The sequence below is a fragment of the Rhinatrema bivittatum genome, chromosome 16 (genome assembly GCF_901001135.1).
Source record: "Rhinatrema bivittatum chromosome 16, aRhiBiv1.1, whole genome shotgun sequence".
Classification (NCBI taxonomy): domain Eukaryota; kingdom Metazoa; phylum Chordata; class Amphibia; order Gymnophiona; family Rhinatrematidae; genus Rhinatrema; species Rhinatrema bivittatum.
This window is the reverse complement of record NC_042630.1, coordinates 5,489,038-5,510,151: the sequence shown is the minus strand read 5'-3', so window position 1 is coordinate 5,510,151 and position 21,114 is coordinate 5,489,038. Positions and strand designations below refer to the sequence as shown.

Genomic DNA, 21,114 nt, shown 5'->3' with positions numbered 1-21,114 from the left:
CATTTTGCTATTATGGTACTTTTTATTCTGTGTTATGTAATCTGCCTTGAAACGTTGGTTTGGATTGGGAGGAATATAAACATTTTCAGTAAGTAAACACTGACAAGTTACCTGGCAAAATAAAATAAAATCTGAAAGGGAAGATCACTAAATATTTTGTACATAGAACTAAGTACGGTATTGGGAAGGTAAGCTGACTCACTCAGTTCCACCTTGGAGAGCCAACTCATCCCTTTACCCATCTCCCAAGAGGTGAAAGTCACTGAAGATTACATATTGGTAGTATTGCTAAAGTCATCTAATCTAGATTTTCCTCATTTGTTATTCCAAGTTTGCTAAGGAAAGCATCAGATACCAGTTCATGCATTTAGTTACTGAAATCCAGGATGGGCTGAGGCTGTCCCTGGACACCTAGACCTAGACCTGACTGGGAGCCCTCGTAGTGGAGAGAGTAACCAAACTAGGCCCCTTAGTCTTGGGTGACGAGCTCAGAACATAATTCTGAGAACACTTATCGCCTCTTAATAACGGGATTTCATAGAAACATCGAGAAATACAGAATATGAGGACAGATAATGGCAATTAGCCTCATCCCATTCCTGGAGCAATGTGGCAGAAGTCGTTTGATTTCTGCTGTTTCCCTTAAGTCTTCAAAACTTCAGATCCTCTCTTCCCGTCCCAGAATTGTTTAAATTACTTTTGTGGGGGGTTTTTGTCTCCACCACCTTCGGCTTTACACAGAGGGTCTGAAGTGGACCATGTTTCATGCTTCCTCTTGGTCAGCCGTGACGTTTTGTAGGAGTTAGACCCAGAAAACCTTCTAATTAACTGTGTATGCAGACGACCTAGAGGTTCTTCTCTTGTAAAGGCTCATGGGACGCTTGACGTCTTTATCTGAACAAAGAGAGGCACAGGGAGAACAAGGACAAAGACTTTTTCTGTGAAAGAACAGAGCTAGCCAGACGCTTGCATGACTGGAATTTGGGGCCTAGCTGCACAAATCCATCTTTCAGTGCTTGTGGATTTATCTGGAAGAGGTTTCCCACAAATATCTGATTCTTTCTCTGGCTGGGAGTTCACCTGTTTGGTTCAATTCTTCCAGTGTTTGGTTTTTTTTTTTCAATCACAATGAAGCTAACTGATTTGCATTAAATAACTAAGAAATGCAAATGAATCCCTATATAATGTATATCTTGCAGAGTAAGAGAGAATTCTAGCAGACATATTGGGGTAGATTTTAAAAAGGTGCGGAGCGTGCACTACCCGATGCGCGCACACATACGCCCGATATTAAAATTGCGCGCGCATGTTATAAAATCAGGGGTCGGCGTGTGCAAGGGGGGATGCACAATTGTGCACCGTTCATGCACTGAGCTGCGCTGCCTTCACCCGTTCCCTCCCAGGCCCCTCCAAAATCAGAGCGGCCTGGAAGGGAAATTCCCTTTCCTCTAACCCCCCTAAAATTATCTTACCTTTTGCGCCTACCGGCAGCTTTCCAGCACACAATCCTCTGACTCAGCGGCAATGGCTGCTCTGTCGGATGCCTCTGGCCCCACCCCGCCCCCGGACTGTCCCTTTAGTAAAGCCCCGGGACTTACGCGTGTCGCCGGGCCTTTTTAAAATAGGCCCAGCACGCGTAACCCTTTTAAAATCTGGCCCATTGAGTACATGCAGAACTGCAACTGTTGTTCAAGAAACATTTCCAGCAGGGAGATCTGACAACCAGACAAAAGGGACTCAAGACAAAAGGAACCCATGATACCGAAACCATTGGCGTAGTGGTAAGGCTGAAACTCAGATAGAAGAGAGAGAGCCAATGGGAATAGGAAAGATTCTAATGTTGGGACAATAGTGAGCTAGGATGCAAAGAAACAGACCCAGTTGTCATGATGTGCTGAGAAAGAGGAAGCTGGTAAACAAACAGAGAAATTCTCTGTATAAGCAGCTAATGTGCAGGCAGAAAACTGAAGGAGTTCTGACAGTGACTATCAGGTCATTCATTTGTCCCTCCTTCCCGATACTCTATCTGTAAACAGGGATAAACACTGTAAGAAGCCTTCCTTCAGGCATGAGAATAAAGAAGAAGCCACATGGAAAAACCGGAGTCCCATGTACCAACTAAAGCAATAGACTGACACACCTTCTTAGCTTTGGAGCTGAACAATCTGGTTTCTCTCAAGAGGCCACCATTGTCCTCCTACCAAGCTAAATGCTGAATCACTAAGGCAGAGTTGTGAGTGAGAAACATCAAGCAGCTGTGATCCCATGTAGCAACATCATCCCAGCAGTGCCAGGAAAAGAACCAGTCCAGACTGCATCTGGTGAGGTTTAAGGCATATAAAATTCCTATCTGCCAGGGTTACAGAATTTCTTTTAACTTCTTAAGTGCAAGCTTTAATGCTAATTTGATATGCTAGGGTCTTACTGATTTCATGAGAGTATTGTAAGTCTTTGAGAACCAAATATTTTCCAATCTGAAAACCTTTTGCTACTATGTAATCCTTTCAATATCTGATCACGGTTAAGTTTATTGTGATAGGTTAGGGATTGTGCTAAGACTAAGACAAATGGTATTTGTTATGCTCTGGTAAACTCAGATCAGTCATAAGGGAATAGTATTTTATCTGCAAAGTCCCTACAGTTTGGCAGTCACAAACACAGGAACATGGAATAAGGTCTATCTAGCTCACCCAACTCCATTCCTTCTGCAGTTCATCTTTTCCCTTCCCCCTCACTTCTTCATAACCTGGGATCCTCTGTGCCTCTCTTGGGCTCTCTTGAATTTTGTTAGTGCTCCTGTTTCTGCCACCTCCCCTAGCTAGCTATTGTAGCTCTGATTTTTAAATAGGTTTCTAGTCAATACTTTTCTTAGAGCTGCTTTTACTACTTTGTTATTCAGACTATAAATAAGGGGGTTAAACAGGGGAATTAAAATATTATACAACATAGCAAAGAACTTGTTTTGGTCCAGTGACTGCATGGACGCTGGTCTCATATACAAGCACATTCTAGTCCCATAGAAGAGGAGAACGACCGTGAGGTGGGAGGAGCAGGTGGAGAAGGCTTTGCGTCTGCCCTCTGCGGAACGGATCCTCAGGATGGTGGAGATGATGTAGACATAAGATGCGAGGATTGAGCTAAAGCAGGGAAGCGTTATAAAAACTCCAGCAATGTATATTATAGATTCAAAGGCAGAGGTGCTGGTGCAGGAGAGTTTTAGCAATGCTGAGGGATCACAGAAGAAATGGTTAATCTCATTAGAGGCACAATAAGAGAAACGTGATACAAGGAAAGGTTGTAAGGCTGTTATCAGACATCCAATGATCCATGTTACTGCAGCCATTAATACACAGACCCTCTCATTTATAATAATGGTGTAACGAAGTGGGTGACAGATCGCCACATAGCGGTCATAAGCCATGACTGTAAGAAGGAAAGATTCTACAACTGCCAAGGCCAGAAAGAAATACATCTGTGTAAAACACCCATTTACAGAAATCCTCTGATGCTTCCTTAAGAGGATGTCCAGCAGTTTGGGGAGGGTGACTGAGGTGGAAAAGACATCGAGGAAGGACAAGTTACAGAGGAAAAAGTACATGGGGGTGTGCAGGCGAGGGTCCAGGCACGTCAGGGCTATAATAGTGAGGTTCCCCATCAGGACGATCAGGTAAATCAGTAAGAACAGAAGGAAAAGGAGGATTTGGAGGTCTGGAAATTCAGGAAACCCCAGAATGATGAATTCCATAGCACTGGTGATATTCTTCTCCTTCATTGAATTCTGGGAAATAACCAAGGAAATGGAGTAAAAGTGGGATTGTTAGAAATAAGCTCATTGCAGACACACGAGGGGGGGGGCTATGAAATGCCACCCAGGGACGCAGGCGATTCCAGAGCTGAAAGGAGATATCCATCCATAGAGTTCAGCTTTCTTCATGCTGCCCGCATTTGGGTATTTTTTTGTTTGCTTGTGATTCAGATGACATGGAGCTCAGGAAGACGTCGTTTATCTGCCCTGAGATCCTGCTGGCACCTTGAGAGAGAAGAAAGGACCATTAGAATGAACTAGCAGTGCAAGTTTGAAAGCTTTTTGTTCAGTTGTGGATCGGTATTCTCGGCTCGGAGATTGCATCTTTAGTCAAGCTTTGCTTCATTGGGCTAAGTTGGGGCACTGGCAAATGCTTGAATAATAGGGTAGAGTTTGAGGTCTCGCCTTGTTCCCAGGTAGAGTGGATTTGGATTGTGTTTGAGGAGCAAGGGTGGAAGTGCTCAGTAAGATGTGTCCGACTACTGGAGTGCATTTCATTGGGAGGGTTTGTGGAAGGCATCATCTTAAAGATGCTCGGCAGAGGCGATTTAGAGTTTTAACATTTGTATCTTGTGTCCCCAGTATGAGCGGTTTAGACCTTTTCAGTAGGATTACTGGTTGTACAGTCAGCTTATTTGCAAAACAGTTTCAATTAGGGACGTGGCTGAGGAATTTAATGTAAAACTTCTTTGTCTTAGAGAAATGTGGGTGGGGTGGGGTGGAAGAGTGAGTTTCACTCAGGCTTGTTCTGGTGCAGCAGCCAAGTGGCTTGAGAGAACCAAATTTAAAATTGAACTGGCTTTGTTTCAAGGAGTGAGCTTGCAGCCTAAGGAAGCGGTGAGAGACCTGGGTGTGCCTTTGGCCTTCTCTCTGTCCAGGCACAAGCAGATCAGTGCAGACGCTAAGGGGAACGTTTGCTAGTGGATGACTGATCTGCTGGTTGACACTGTTTTTAATGCAAAATGATCTGGCAACTGCTATTCATTCAGAAGTGACTAGTGAAGTAGATAACTGTCTCCCTTGCACCAGGTGTCCTACAAAAAGATGTAAGTTATGCAAAATACAGCAACTAGGACGTTTTTAGGGGGGAAAAAAAGGGTAAAGAATGATGTGCTACCTCTCCTGGTGACTTTACGTTGGTTACCTGTTGATAGGCGGCTTGTGTTTGATATGCAGTCGGATGCATCTTTTAGCCCTGCACTTCAGCGCACATTTTCTGCCGCGCAAAACATACTCCTGATGCAGCAAGGAGTTTTGCCTGCACAAAACGTGCGCTCCTAATCGGGAGTCCTGTTTAGCATCCTCGCGTGCAAATCCCATAGAAATGAGGGCATTAAGCAGTACCCGTGACACTGAGAGACTGTGCCGGGCCAATGCACTGACACACAAGACCCCTAAAAACGGGGGGAAAGTTTAAAAACAGTTTTAAAATGTCCACAGATAACTACAGCGGTGGCAGCTTACTTATCCAGCTAAGTAGCAGTGACTGGCACCAGGTAGATGGATAACTCGGGATTTATCCAGCTAAGAGGCTGTCACAGACAGCTTCCCCCTCCCTTCCTGAGTTAAAAGTGCATTCAGCCCATGCCGAATGCACATTTTAAAGATTTGCACTTTTTTTCTTAAACTCCTGATGCATTTGCCTATCATTAACAAGAGTGTTAAAAGTGCGCTGGAAACTAGCGCAAAGTTTTGTTTTTAACGCTCAGAGTATTGTGTATTGTGTTCAAGGCATTACATCACGGGATGACCTCTAATATTTGCTGAATAGTCACAGTCCCTTAAGGGGGCCACGTTCCTAACTGCAAGCCTTGCTAGCCTCCAGCAGGGAAAGGGTTTTTAGCTGTTTGGCACCTTTTCTGTGGGATTGTGTTCTGAATTAAACTATTTGACCTTTTGCAAAAGATGGAAGGTGTGGCTTACTGTAAGCCTGGGCCTTTGCATGTTGCTTCGTTGGAGCAGTTGATGAGTGTAAAGATGACCGTGAGATAGGATTGTAGACATGGGTAAGGAAGGGGATATTTTGTATGGAGCTGATGATGAGCTGGTTGGGTACTGTTTTTTTGGGGTATTATATTCTGGTGGTTGTATTCAGGTGAGACATTGATATGGATACGTTCTGAGTGTGAGAGCTGCTGTATTACTGATATATTTCTTTACCATGCACTTTTGCCATGTCATGAAATGGACTGGTATGGATTTTGTAACCTGCTCTGAGCTGCTTTGGTAGGGCATGAAATAAATTGGAACAAATGAATGGATTAATGGGTGGGAGGATAGGCACGTTTACCCCCAAAACTGAAAAAGGGCATTAGAGCAACAGGAGAGAGGAGCACAGCCAAGGCAATGCATGAGTGGTAAAGCAAATTTACATTCATTAAGAAAATCTATTCAAAATGTGCATGTGAAATGAATCAGAAGTGTGACAGCCCAAGAGTGAAGTCGCAGAAACGTGGTGAGACAGTTCTCAGGGAGGAGCAGGAATCCTCGATAGCGTTTTTGTTACTTTTCTAAGGCACGGAAAGGGATTTTCTATTTAACCGAGCTGCCTCCCACCCAAAACCCAGAGGGGACGTCGCTGGCTTGGGTGTGAGTGCAAGGGCCCAAGAGAAGGAGAGGGAAACCTTACTGGAATAGTATTTTGGCTATAGAGCAACATCGGTGGGAAAAATGCACATCCTAAATAATAATTCAACCACGCACAAGAGCACACGGGGAAAGTACAGGATGGAAGGAGGGGGTCGTCAGAGGGAAAGGGCGGGGTAGCTCATTCTGAAAGGCATTTCCTGGGGTAACCTGGAGTGACCGAAAATTCACCCCTCAAATGTGTCTAAAAGTGCTGGGGGCGTCCGCAGGGGGAGGGACGCTGCCTGGGCACGTTGCCATCTCTTTCTATTCTGTCCTGTTTCTTATTGTAAGTCACCCCGGTGCCTTTGCTCAGAGGCAGGATTATGGGATCTAAATGAGTGAAGAAATGAAGTGTCCCTTTCCCTGCCCCCACACAGAAAGCGATGGATGCTTTCAATGCATGCAAGTTGCTCGTTTTCAGTGAGAAACACCACAAGTACTTTGCCTTTGAAAATGTGGGTAAAGCACCAATGTCACTTGCAACAGCCTGAGCCAAGATCCAAATCGCTAGCCCATACCCGAAAACCCTTCTAGCTGAAGAAGGAGAACCTCTGATAAACTGGTTTCCGTCTCTTCCTCACCAGTATGGCCAGTCCTGGATGCCGCTGCCTCCTCCATCCTCACATCCATTCACTGTCTCCCAGTCTCTCGCTCTCTCTCTAAAGCTTCCCTTCCTAGTCCTGCTCTCCACGGTCCCATCCTCTCTGTCTGTCCACATGTTTATATAGAGATCACACCTGTATGCTCTCTTTCCTTCATGCCCTCTCCCTCCCCTGCAGTCTCCATCTGCCCCTGTTCCTTTGTCATTTTGTGCTGACTTACTGTAACTCTTTTATTCATTTTTCTCATCTCCTCCTTGTGCCTGGCAGAGCAGGAATGGATGGAGGCTGAGCAGGATAAGACCCCTTCAAGTGCTGATAACCAACATCCCTCGCACATTCCTCACCTTCAGGGTCCTCCTCGCTCCATGTCCGATCAGCGATGACCCTTTGTGGGCAGGAGCCCTGGCACGATCAGAGCTGAGAGATCTTCCCCAGCTCCAGCCCCAGCAGGTAGAAGTATTTACCCTCTCCGTCTGTCCCTTTGGGAAAAGGTCTCTGAGGCTGAAGATGCCCAATTAATAGCAGACAAGGCAGAGAAGCAGCAGCAGGGGAGCCCTGGTTAGAGTATGTGGTACCCTCGTGACCACGGACAGAAGGGGTGTGCGAGTATTCTCAGGTTATACACACTGGATAGCTAAGGATGAGCAGTGCTAAATTATGAATCATTAATGACATCGTTATGAAATAAATCTGAATGTTACATGGGAATATGGATTTCTTTTGTTTGCACTATGGCTGGCCCACATCACGGGGGGTAGGGAAGGTGAAGGGAGCTGCCAAACTCAACTTCATTCTGTAGCTAGCAAGAGCATAAGGGGTGACATTGATGGGTCAGAGCGCAGGTTCATGGAGCCCAGCATCCTGGCTCACAAAAACCCGGCAGATCCCGAAGAGCAGGATCCATTGTTTGTTTCCCACTCCCAGGGATAAGCAGTGGCTTTTTACCATCTTTATCTGGTCATTTATTTATGTAAAAATCTTTGTTAATCGCTTTACAGATTTCTGTAAATCTCTCAAAGTGATGTACAAAATGAAAACATCAAGGTACAATGCATTAAAAACTAAACAAAGCGGAAACGATTCTACCTTTGTGGACTTTTCCTCCAAACCCCTTTTAAGCCTGACAAGTGTAAATCATGTTGCAAGTTATCATGAGGACGGCTCCTTGCCTCCCTCCCATACTCTCTTGTATATTGTACTTTATCTTCGTTCCCCCTTTCTTATTTCCTACTCCCAGTTAAGGCTTCCTTGTTATAATGTAACTTTATACTCCTTCAAATTGTCTCTTGTTGATTATAGTTGATTATAGTTACTGCCTAGTTCGATGTAAACCGAGTTGATTTGATTTGTATCAAGAAAGTCGGTATATAAAAGCCTTTAATAAATAAATAAATAAATAAATGCCTCTGGCATCTCGATGGTGAGTTTTTTGTGAAAAGAATATTTTCTCCAATTGCTTTCTAATCTGCTACCTGCTACCTTCATGGAGTGTCCCCTAGTCCTTGTACTGTCTGGGAGGGTAAATAACCTTTTCCACCCCATTCATGATGTAATAACTCTCTATCATATCGGTCATCCCTTCCTCAAGCTGCAGAGTCCCAGCCTGTTTCATCTTTCCAGCCCCTTTATCACGTTTGTCACCAGGACTGGATTTAAGAGTTCGCTGCCCCGAGGCACGCGTGGAAAGAGGAGTAGCTGGAGTAGCACCACGGTACCACTTTAAAGCAACGTCACAGCATAGCCCTGAAGTGAGCCGCATTCAAATTGAGGTGGCCTGGGCAGTTGCCTACAGCTAAATTTGGGAGTCTTCGTTGCCCCTCTGTGCTTCTTTGACAGCTCTGCTCTAACTTTCTTGAGATGGGAGAACTGCACACAATACTGAAGGTGCGATCGCGCCAGGGCTCGATACAGAGGCGATATGATGGCTTTATTCTTCATTCCTAAGATTAGCTTTTCTGACTGCCGCTGCAGAATGAGCTGCGGGTTTCACCGTATTGTCCACTCCCAAGTCCTTTTTCCTGGGTAGTGACTCCCAATACAGAACCCAGCATTGTGTAGTTGGGATTATTTGTTTCTGTGCACATCACTTTGTGTGTATCCAAATTGAATGTCATAACTCCTATAGCCCCCAGTCCCCTGTCCTGGCAGATCCAATGACCACTCATAATCCCCAAGTCCATCCCTAGGCAGGTCCAAAAAATCAATTCCCCCCCCCCCCCCATAGCTTTCTGGGTCCTTTCTCCTAGCAGATGAAATAACCACTTTCCATTATCTTCCAAGTCCACCCCATGCAAATTCAATAACCCCCCATATCCTCCAGACAGCCCTTTTATCCTGAGCCCCTTACAACCCTCCAGAAGGAGCTCTTACCTTTCCAGAGGGTTCCAGGTGAAGCCCTCCTGCCCACAGCATTGCTCCCCACAAAATAGTGTCACTAGGGACACCACCACTCAGGGCAGGGGGGTGCCTGGGGGCTCTAGGGATCATTGCAGCCATCGGGGGACTATGTCAGCTTATTTTATTTATCTTGGTGATGTGTTCATATCTCTGTGGAAGGAAGGAGGGATAGTAAGATAGTAACAGTATGAATGGGGTTAATGGTCCTGCGGGAGTCTTTTTAAAAGAATTGAAAATGAACATTGAATAGATGGCGGCTTATACACTGGGAATGTGAACATTACAAGCCATTGTGCTCTTGAGTTTGGGTATTCTTAGTAATAAAAGAATAATTTATTGTTGGTTAGTTCCATCACTCATTTAACAAGGCGATGTCCTTCATACACAGGGTGTATTTCACTCTGGTTCATGGTTTGCCCTGGAGTATTGTAGTCAAGAGGCAGAGAAGATGTTCTTCTGATCTCTAAGAAAAAACAGTTTCCTTGGAAATATATTGCTGAGGGCTTTCTTGACCTTTTTATTTCTCAGGCTATAAATCATGGGGTTGAACATGGGGATTAAAGCGTTATACAACACTGCAAAGAGCTTGTTTTGAGTGAGGGATTGCGTGGACGTTGGTCTCATATATGAACAGAGCACAGTCCCGTAGAAGAGAATAACGACCGTGAGGTGGGAGGAGCAGGTGGAGAAGGCTTTGCGTCTCCCCTCGGTGGAACGGATCCTCAGGATGGCGGAGATGATGTAGACGTAAGACACAAGGGTTGAGGTAATGCAGGGAAGCCCCACCAAAGTTCCTAAAATGTAAGTTATATATTCAATGGTGGAGGTGCTGGTGCAGGAGAGTTTTAGCAGAGCTGAGAGATCACAGAAGAAATGGTTAATCTCATTAGAGCCACAAAAAGAGAAACGTGATATAAGGACAGTATATGTCACAGGGTTAAGAAGCCCAAAGATCCAGGTCCCTGCAGCAATCAGTATGCAGACCTTCCAATTCATTATCACAGCGTAGCGTAGAGGGTGACAGATCGCAACATAGCGGTCATAAGCCATGACTGTAAGCAGAAGAAATTCTAAACATAATGAAACTATAAAAAAATGCATCTGTATAAAACAGCCATTTACAGAAATACTCTGACCCTTCCTTAAGAAGATGTCCAGCAATTTCGGGAGAGTGACAGAGGTGGAAGAAATATCGAGGAAGGACAAGTTACAGAGGAAAAAGTACATGGGGGTTTGCAGGCGAGGGTCCAAGCATGTCGCGGTTATAATAGTGAGGTTCCCCATCAGGATGAGCAGGTAAATCAGTAAGAACAGAAGGAAAAGGGGAATTTGTAGATCTGGAAATTCAGGAAACCCCAGAATGATGAATTCTGTTACCGTAGTGATATTTTCCTCTTCCATTGGATTCTGGAAACATGGAAGCGAAATATGGGAGAAATTGAAATAATTAGAAATAAGTTAATTGCATGCACATGAGGAGAGATGAAGCTATGTGATGCCACCCAGGGACACATACAGTTACCTGAACTGAAGGGAGACACTGATTTTAAAAATTCAGCCTTCTTCAAATGGCCCACAATTGGGGATTCACTCATTTATTTCGTAGATAATGAGGATCTTGGGAAGACATTGTTCATCTTCTCTGAGATCCTCCTCTCGCACCCTTACCTTGAGAAAGGAGAGAGGGAAGATCAGTAGAATGACCCAGCAGTGTGAATTTGAAGGAGTCCGTTTTGAAAGCTATTGACCAATTTTTAATTCAGAGACTGATTGTGTCACGGGTTGGAAGTTTCTATAAGTGAGTAGAGCAGAGAGTAAAAGTGAATTGGGGCCATATTGGAGAAGAACACAGCCAAGGCAATGCATGATAAAGCCTGGAAACATCCTGCTTGTTTATCTATTTATTTGTTTGATTTTAGATAGCATCATTCAGTATTCTATCACAATGGTTTACATAATCATAAAACGATAAAGCAAATAATTACATACAATAATAACAGAAATAGCAGATAAAATAAAACAAATGTCTTAAAACCTTAATCAAATCTTAGACAATGATATTCCTGAAATGTTTTCTTAAAACAGCCATATGTAAGTTTCTTATTCTGTTTCCTGAAATGCCTTCATAAAGAACCATTTTTTTTAGATCTTTCTTAAAGGTTTTTAAATTTTGTAGCTGTAATTCTATTGGCAAGGAGTTCCATAACTTGGGTCCTGCTATGGATATAGCCCGTGACCTGACCTCACTTAAATAAGCAATGCAAATTGATGGAATGGTCAATAGCCCTTTATCTGAGGACCTTAAATTGCACTGAGGTGTGTGAACGTGTGTTGCTGCTGCACTTAGCCATTCTGTTTGCTCTCTATTTATTACTTTATGTAACAAAGTACTTTGTAATCAATGCGATATTTAATAGGTAACCAGTGTAGAGATATTAAAATGGGGGTTATGCGAGTGAACTTTCTAGCTCCTGTCAATATTCTGGCAGCTGCATTTTGTTAAATCTGTAAAGGTCGCAAAGTATTATTAAGAAGTCCAAGCAAAAAGGAGCTACAATAATCGATATTCGAGAATATTAGTAGTTGGAGTACAGTTCTAAAACTGGGCTGGGTTAGAAGGGGTTTCAAGCATCTCAGTGTTAGAAGTTTGTTGTATCCATCTCTAATTTTTGTGCTGACATGTTTTTTTTAAATTTAGGTCACTGTCAATAAATATATCCAAGTCTCATGAATAAGCAGTCTATTCAATTTGTTTTAGGATCTTCAGTTTTTAGAACAGGATAATTAGTGCATTTAATTTCCAGTTCAATAGTATTTATTTATTAACAGCTTTTATATACCGGTGTTCGTAATGACATCATATCGGTTTACAATGAACTTAAAGGAAAATACAATAGACAGGGAAGGGTTAAAAGGGGAGCAGTAGAGAGAAAATGGTGAAGAGTTATGTACAGGAGAACTTAGGAGGAGGAGAATATGATTTCAGTTTTCTCAAACTGTTGTTGTGCTAATAACAAGTTTGATGAACTAGGGCTGATGCCTCATGAAGGCTGTGAAGAAACACGGTGAGATAATTCTCTGGATGGGGAGGACATTCTGATAACCCTCTTACTTTTATAGGATGCTGTAGACCTGCAAAAGTAAAGGGCATGGTTAGGTCAAGGGCGTGCAAGCACATGCAGGGACTTCATTTCGAAATTGGCACACGCGTGTTGCCATACACATTTTATAACTGCTTCTATGCAACTCCACAAGATCTCCCGCAGAGGTTTCAAAATTGCTTCTGAAAGTTTATCAACGTTAACAAACATTAACTCATGCTTCTACTGTAAAAAAAAATCCGATCCCTTCTTCATGAATCAAGACTCAAATCATCCACTCATACCTTAAATATCTTTCACCTATGTGTGAGTTTCCATCTCTTCCACAGCTGGGCACACCAGCACAGCCAGGTCCTGGACACTACTGTCAAACTCCTTCATGGTGCAAAGGTTTGACTCTGCCTCCTCATTCCTTGCTTCCCAGTCTCTCTCTGAGTTTTATCAAGTCCCTAAAACTTTCCTTTCTAGCCCTGTGCTTCCTTGTCAAAGCCATGAATCCGCCCTCATCTCCTGGGTCTCTTTCCTCCTTCCACCGTGCACAGCACAGACATTATAGCTCCCTTCCCTCTTCCTTCCTTCATGCCAGCTCCCTCCCTGTGCTTCACATCTGGATCTCTTCCTCTCTCCGCCTCATGTCCCACTTATCTTGAGAAAACCTGTTACAAGCTGAGCCCGCTGCTTCCTCTTCTCCACATCTGTCACTCACTGCCCCCTCCTCAGCATTGCATCCCTTCTCTATAAAACCGCTCTATCTCTCTACCGATTTCCATCGCATTGGAGACTTTCAGGAAGGAATCTGCACCAGCTCATTCTTCATTTGGTGCTATTGTATCTTTATGTGGTACCTGCTTTTCTATCAAGTTAACTCTCTTTCCTTTTTTCACATCTCCTTCTTGTATTAGGCAGGGCAGGACCCGATGGAGCTTTAGTAGGATGAGAACCCTTCAAGTGCTAATAACCAGCACCCCCCGCACACAGTCCTCACCTTCAGGGGCCGCATTGCCCGACCCTTTGTGGGCACGAGCCCTGGCACATTTAGTGACTGAGTGTTCTGCACCAGCTCCGTCCTCAGTGGGCAGAAGTATTTATACTCCCTGTAGATCCCCTCGGGAAAGGCTCCCTCAGGATGAAAATTTCCAAGCACAGCGCATATGGCAGAGAAGAATACGTCATACACCTGTGATCAAGGGCAGAGGGTATACTCCCAGGTGATATACAGTGGATCGCTAAAGGATGGAAATGAGGCAATATAAGAAATACATTTATATATGATTTCATATATCTTCAGAATCTGAACAGGGGCTAGCACGGCTCCGAAGGAAGGAGATTCTTCAAAACGTCAATTGTATCAGGCATTTCGATAATAAGTACTGGCAAACCATGAAGGAAATCATTTTGATACAATTTTCAAAATAAGTGTCTATGATTTATTGGTGAAATTAATTTAAATGCATAAAAGAAAATGAAAAAAGTAATGTAAGAGACTGATGATTAGAAAATTGCTGAGCATTTATTCATTTTAGTTGTCTAAAGGCTCTCGTTGAGTTCTCTATAAGCTCATATAAGTGAGTTTTTCATTTTACTCAACTATACATTTATGAAGGTCTCTAATTCTTGCATCTATTTGAATTCGTTGATACATGGCTTTTTGACCTGTTCTCACTGCCATAATTTATTCAGTTCAATCATTTCTATAAATCTGAACATGGCTCCCTTTTGTTGACCCTGCACAGACCCCCTTTATAGAGAACTGCAAAACCCAAGCATTTCCCTTCCATCAGCTGCTTATAAACTCCCCAAGCCAAAACCTTAATCAGAAAACGGGCCATTTCGACTGCTGGTCCACACCAATGGAATGCGTTACCCCCCGACCTCAGATGAAAATCTTGCCCTTCTGTCTTCAAAAAGAGACTAAAACATGGCTTTTTAGCCAAGCCTTTCAGGACACCTAATCGCCGTTTTCCTTTTACCTAACTCCCCCCAACCATCCCTCCAGTTTATTCCGTTTCCCGTTATGATCTATTTGTTGCATTTAATTCTCTCATGTTGAGATGAATTTCATGAGTTTTCGGGTTAGGTTTAGACGAGTTCTGACATATTTTCAAATGTTTTCAATATGTTTTCAACTGTTTAACTGGCAACATTGTTCCTTGTACCGTCCTCGAGCGAAATTGAAGTTTCATTGTTAACCGATATGATTTGTATTTTTGTACAGGAATGTTGGTATAGAAAAAATAAATAAAAATAAATAAAATAAACTGTTTAGCATAGCATTTTGGTCTGTTTGAACACAGGCTTGGATTAAGTGTCCCAGAGGCTTTCAGATGTGCAATATCAGTTTATTCTCTGTCCAGCTTTACTTTTTTTTTAGATGTCTTTACACATCATTCTCTTAAATTGTTTGACCGCATAGATACTTTGAGGAAGATTTGACTGGTAAAATATGCTTCAGATATATGGAAATAAGGCTACAAGAATGTACTTGCTGTGTGTACAAATAATAATGTATGGTAACTAGGAAATAATGTATCTGCAATGGGCAACTGCAGAATTTAATCAATTAGGTCTTCCACATGAATACAGTGTACTAAACCTTCAATAAATATTGAGATAAATTTTCAACGGAGCACCTATCTAGAAATGCGTGTACGCAAATTTCCACATTCACAAATCTAGTTTGTTTTCAAACACATGGCATCAGTGTAAGTAGTGTTTGAAGATCAAATTGCATGGCTAAATGTCCATGCATTCTGCTGCCACGCTATTCAACAGTGGGGCAAAGTGCTGACTTTACTCTATGCACAGTTTTCATCTACGACGCCTAACTCCTTCCCACCCCTCCCCAGAACACTGAGCCTTTCTGGCCAAAAGTGCATGCATACTTCCAGCTAAAAATCCACTCCCCTGGATATGGCTGATTTAGCTGCATGGTTGCTATTTTTTTTTACATGCTTTTCAAGGTGCCTAAACCTTTCAAAATTTACCCCAAAGTTTCAAAAGAGTAGATGGTCTAATTTACATCCCCAAGCCTCCTATCGTGTAATACTCAGAGTACCAGCACCCTGGAGCAGATACTCCGGGGCAATGAGATACGGTATTTCATTCGTTTTTCTCTGCTTGCATTGCAACGATAGCACGGATTTCTCACAATTAACTGGAATTTAATTTGTTTTTATTGGAATTCAGAAGAACGCCAAGGAAGAGCCATTGACACAACCTGAAGATTAATGCACAGTACGGAAAGAGAAGACAAGTTTCACTTTTCACAGCATGGATTACATATTATTCTAGGGCTGAAGACCATGAAGGCAGAAGATGTTGAGTTTCTTAGTTTCCACTTATAACAGAGATGAGAAGGGGCCTGGGGACTCTGCTCTCCTGCTCCACCATCTGCCTTGATGGCTAGAGAGTCAGTGGGTGCATTGTGAGGCTGCATCTAACATATGATGAAAAGTACAGAAGAATAAACCTGGGATGGCATTCAGCCTTATGAATAAGAAGGTATAATGAGGTGACTATATTACATAGCAAGAAATAGCCAGAGATACTGAGGACCCTGGAGGATTCCGGAGGCAGTACTGCTTTGAGGAATGAAGAAACAGAGAATAGGGATTATTAGTCAAATTTTATGCTCCAGCCTACCCAGTTGATTAAGTTCATCCAAATTAGTACACTGTATTCACGTGGAAGACCTAATTGATTAGATTATGCAGTTGCCCATTGCAGATACATGACCCAACGTGTTTTGCTCAGCTTGTAAGCTTGCGTCTACGTTTCTACTTCTTCTCTTGAAATATACAATACTATATATTCACCCATCCTGATAAACTGTACCTGGAAGTGGCCACTGAAATTCTACACGCTGCATCACAGTGTGAAGTCCAGCGGGGAGACCCTGGTCTTCACCCCTTCATGAGTCCCTACAATGCTGAAAGGCCCTAAGATTCAGGGCCACTGTGTCTTCCTGCTGTTGCTTCCTGCCTGCATGCACCTAGTTTACAGGTGAGAAGCAGTTGACGTGGCACAGACCCACGAGCTCCGGATGTGACCTGTCAGGGACTGAAGTCATCAGCCATGAGCTAAGAGCATTAGACAATGACTACGTATTTCACAAGTATTGTGGTCTATCTGCAAGTTGCCTATTTTTAGTCTACTGGGTGAAATCTCCCAGGCTTGCTTTCTCTGCCCACCCCCTGAGCTCCCTCCTAGGAGGGGAACACTTTCCTCTGTCCTGACCACCTTAGAATTATGAATTTTTATTGTTTTATACAGGCTTTGGGGGACATTTCTTTGTCAGTGCACCGTACACAGCTGGATAATTTTAGGAAGCTATGAAACTACATATATATATATATATATATTTTTTTTTTTAATAAACAGGAGAGGAAGGTCAGGGCGAGCTGATTCAGGGATTTTCTCCACTTTGACCTTGTTGAAAATAAATTCATCCTTATTAGATCAGATAAATTTCACACCCATGCTCCACCTTCCTCCTAGGTGTGGACTCGATGGGTGAAGTTTTACAAATGTTACCACCCCCAGACCGATGGACAGACAGCAGACAGAAGTTATGGTGGAGAATTCTAATAAAAAAATGGATTACCTATCACAGTGAAGCTTGCACACTCGAGATGTGAAAGCTACAAACCATGTTGGTCTTGAGTTTTAGGTGTCGGTGAGGGAGTCTACAGGAAACCTCCCTCAGACCACCTTAAGGGACCGGCCGGCCTCAGCTATCTGGTCCAGTTCTCTTTAAGTCTCAATCCAGCCTGTGATTCTGGGGCCCAGAGGGGATCCCTTCAGCCTAGTATAAGAAGGCAGGTCCCAGAAGGTTTAGAGGGGCCCCGGGGAGCAGTTGGAGACCCAGCCTAGACAAAGACCTGCTATGTTTGAGGACTGTGGTTACCCGAAGTTAAGGTGAGATGAACTATTTGTTTGATTTTTGGCTTTTTCACTATAAATAAACACCTAAAGAAACAGCCAGAATCTGCCTCCTTATTTCTCTTGACTGTTTCCTAAGCCACGACTGACCACGTTACCAGTGTCCTTAATAAGAATTCAAGATTTATATAGTTAGGGGTTGCAGTCATTCTCGTAACCAGGTGATGTCCTTAATATGCAGGGTGCATTTCATTCTATTTCTTGGTCAGTGATGTCCTTAATATGCAGGGTGCATTTCATTCTATTTCTTGGTCAGTGATGTCCTTAATATGCAGGGTGTATTTCATTCTATCTCTTGGTCAGCCAGGACATTTTACAGTCCCGGGCAGAGAAAATGTTCCTACAGTCTCTAGAAACTTGTTTTCTAATAATTATTTTTCTTAGGGCCTTTTTTACATCTTGGTTTCTCAGGCTGTAAATCAAGGGATTGAACATGGGGATCAAAGCGTTATACAACACTGCAAAAAGTTTATTTTGATTGGGGGACTGTGTGGATGTTGGTCTCATATATGAACAGAGTGTAGTCCCATAGAAGAGAATAACGACCGTGAGGTGGGAGGAGCAGGTGGAGAAGGCTTTGCGTCTGCCCTCGGTTAAACGAATCCTGAGGATGGTGGAGATGATGTAGACATAAGATACAAAGGTTGAGATAATGCAGGGCATATCCTGGACAACACCTATAGTGTAAGTCAGACGATCAATGGTGGCAGTGCTGCTACAGGAGAGTTTTAGCAGTGCTGAGAGGTCACAGAAGAAATGGTTAATCTCATTGGACTCACAATAAGAGAAATGAGAGAGAAGGACAGTGTGTGTCACTGTTTCCATATAGCCAAAGATCCAGGTCCCAGCAGCCATCAGTACACAGAGTCTTAGGTTCATAATAATGGCATAACGCAGGGGGTGACAGACGGCCACGTAGCGGTCATAAGCCATGACTGTAAGGAGAAGAAATTCTACACATCCTGAAGAGATGAAACAATACGCCTGTGTAAAACACCCAATTGCAGAAATACGTTGTCCCTTTCTTAAGAAGATGTCCAGCAGTTTGGGAAGAGTGACTGAGGTGAAAGCGATATCGATGAAGGACAAGTTACAGAGGAAAATGTACATGGGGGTGTGCAGGCGAGGGTCCAGGCACGTCAGGGCTATAATAGTGAGGTTGCCTATCAGGATGATCAGGTAAATCAGTAAAAACAGAAGGAAAAGGGGGATTTGTAGCTCTGGATATTCAGGAAAGCCCAGAATGATGAACTCTGTTATTGTGGTGAGGTTTTCCTCTTCCATTGGAGTTTGGGATATAATAAGGGAATTTTAAAAAAATTGGCATTGTTACAATTAAGTTCATTAGATGAAGGGATGAAGAAAAGAGGATTTATATTAAGACAGCAACCAACAAGGACTAAATTGCACAGTCTGGGTAAACAAATAAGTGTGGGAGTAGCTTGCTTATTGCGACAGTTACTACCCCTAACCAATAGGCTTGATACTTCACTTTGATGCAGCTCCAGCACTGCTGTCTACATCGATGGTGGAGGTGGAAGGAAATTAGAACCAAAAAGTTACCATTAAGGGCCCTGACCTCAGCAGTCAGAGTAACAGATAAGTGTGAGAAAAATAAGTGTGAAACTTGCTGGGCCGACTGGATGGGCCATTTGGTCTTCTTCTGCCGTCATTTCTATGTTTACATTAGGGAGGAAGCTGTTAGGTGCTGCCCAGGGACTCATACAGTTACCAGAGCTGAAAGGAGTTGTCTGCCCATAGAGTTCAGCCTTCTTCACGCTGCCCACATTTGGGTATTTACTTGTTTATAATGTTGATGATGTGGAGTTCAGGAAGTCATCATTCATCTTCCCTGAGAGCCTCCTGGCACACCCATATCCTGAGGGAGAACAGAAGAAGGACCATTAGGGTGAATCAGCTGTGTAGGTCTGAAGGAGTCAGTTTTGGAAACCATTGACCAATTTTCTTATCAAGATTTTACCTTCACCCTGAAAAAGTGAGGGGCAGAAGTAGCTATTAATTAACCAAATAGAGTGATACTTTAATAGGAAAAAAAGTCAAAAACAGAATGACAACTCTTGAAGTCTCATTATAAACTTAAAAGTAGGTCCTGCAACTGTAACCCCTTCCCAACTCTCTCCTTATGAGTAAGGGGCACACAGTCCATACTGGGGCTGAGTCCTTATCTCTCTCTCTCTCTCTCTCTCTCTCTCTCTCTCTGCTCTCCAGTGTGAATGCTCCAATGGGAGGAAGGATTTGCTTTCAAAGACTGAAGCACTGACTGTTCCTGAGTCTTCAGTGTGCCAGTAAATAGCTGGGACTCCATACTGGTGTTCCAAAATAACATTTTACTGAATGAAATCTTCAACATGTATAATTTGCTATTTTGTTAACCTCTTCCTGGTACGATCCATCATACAAAAAATAAATTCCAGTTATAAAATCTGTCTCTCCTTGTATCTCTATGGGAGTCCCCTCTATTCCTTCCTGGACATTAGTGCAGGCTTATTGGTAACTAGGCAGGTTCCTCCCTTCTACTGAGGCTTTCCCTTGGTGATGCCTGCAATCGACTGCTTGATTTTAATTCTCAGTTACATTCCTCCCCTTAGTGTGTCAGACGGGCACCTCCTCTGCTGCTGGGTGAGCACTGGGATAGGTAGCTCAGGGCTTCCTTACTCCTCTCAATGGGCATTGGATTGGCAGTCCCTCTCTCCTCTAATAGATTTCCATTGTGTTGACACCAAGTCTCTTAGGTTGAGTGATTTCAGGGGTGAGCTTCAAAGGCACTAAAAGCACAAAGCAACCTCCAGCTATTAAAACAAATCAATCAGAGAAGCCTTACACATCTATAACATCACTAATGCTAAATCATAAGTGACTGTTCCTAGTTGTAATCATGAGACATTTAGTAATCTTTAGTCTTAATGCTTAACTCATATGCAAAATTCGACAGTCATCCACAGAATCCTTCACGGAAACTTAGAAGTGATGGCAGAAAAGGACCCTACGGCCCATCCAGTCTGCCCAGCAAGCTCCTATGGTTATCAGGTTCCCATACCGATCAGTTACTCAGATCGCCAAGGTCAGGGGTCATGCTGGTTACTGTTTGAGACCAATTTACCTCCTCCCCTGCCTTTGAAGCAGAGAGCAATGTTGAACTTGGCTTAGCTGTCAAAGTCAAATGTCGCCCAGGGCATGCCTTATGTACAACTCAGCCCTGAGATGAGCCATATTTTGCTCAGAAGAGCTGCTTCAGGGGGGCAGTAACTACATATGCTGTGAAGGCATCATTAAAAATAAACTTAGAGATCATGTATGCCCAGCACAAGAATACATGACAAATGAGAACAGCATAGAAAACATATCAATAGGTGCATTTTGTACATCATCAAGAGCTGTGTTATAATTATGGCTTCATATTTGAATTCTGAATGACAAGATTCACATTTTGTGACCTATTGAGTGTTTAACTTTGTTGAAAATAATTCAGAAAGGGGGTTTTTGAATGTGAATTGGATACTTATGGCTTCAGCATCCTAGTGATGTATTTTATAGTGCCGGCTTCTACGGATGCCTTATTTCTCACTTCTTGACGAGACACTGGCAGTGCTAATTCTTTTCTCAGCTTGTCTAAGGTACT

At 43.1% G+C, this 21,114-nt stretch overlaps 3 protein-coding genes across 3 annotated transcripts; all 3 read right to left on the bottom strand.

The window, feature by feature from the left end:
• Positions 1-2,818: 2,818 nt before the first annotated feature.
• Positions 2,819-3,772, bottom strand: LOC115078481 (olfactory receptor 13-like). Its single transcript, XM_029581403.1, has one exon. It carries the CDS (start codon positions 3,770-3,772, stop codon positions 2,819-2,821), a length of 954 nt encoding a protein of 317 aa, XP_029437263.1.
• Positions 3,773-9,864: 6,092 nt separating this feature from the next.
• LOC115078480 (olfactory receptor 1009-like) lies at positions 9,865-10,833 on the bottom strand. Its single transcript, XM_029581402.1, has one exon. The coding sequence runs from the start codon at positions 10,831-10,833 to the stop codon at positions 9,865-9,867; it is 969 nt and encodes a 322-aa protein (XP_029437262.1).
• A 6,929-nt stretch (positions 10,834-17,762) lies between these two features.
• LOC115078479 (olfactory receptor 1019-like) lies at positions 17,763-18,758 on the bottom strand. Its single transcript, XM_029581400.1, has one exon. The coding sequence runs from the start codon at positions 18,756-18,758 to the stop codon at positions 17,763-17,765; it is 996 nt and encodes a 331-aa protein (XP_029437260.1).
• Between the last annotated feature and the right edge of the window lie 2,356 nt (positions 18,759-21,114).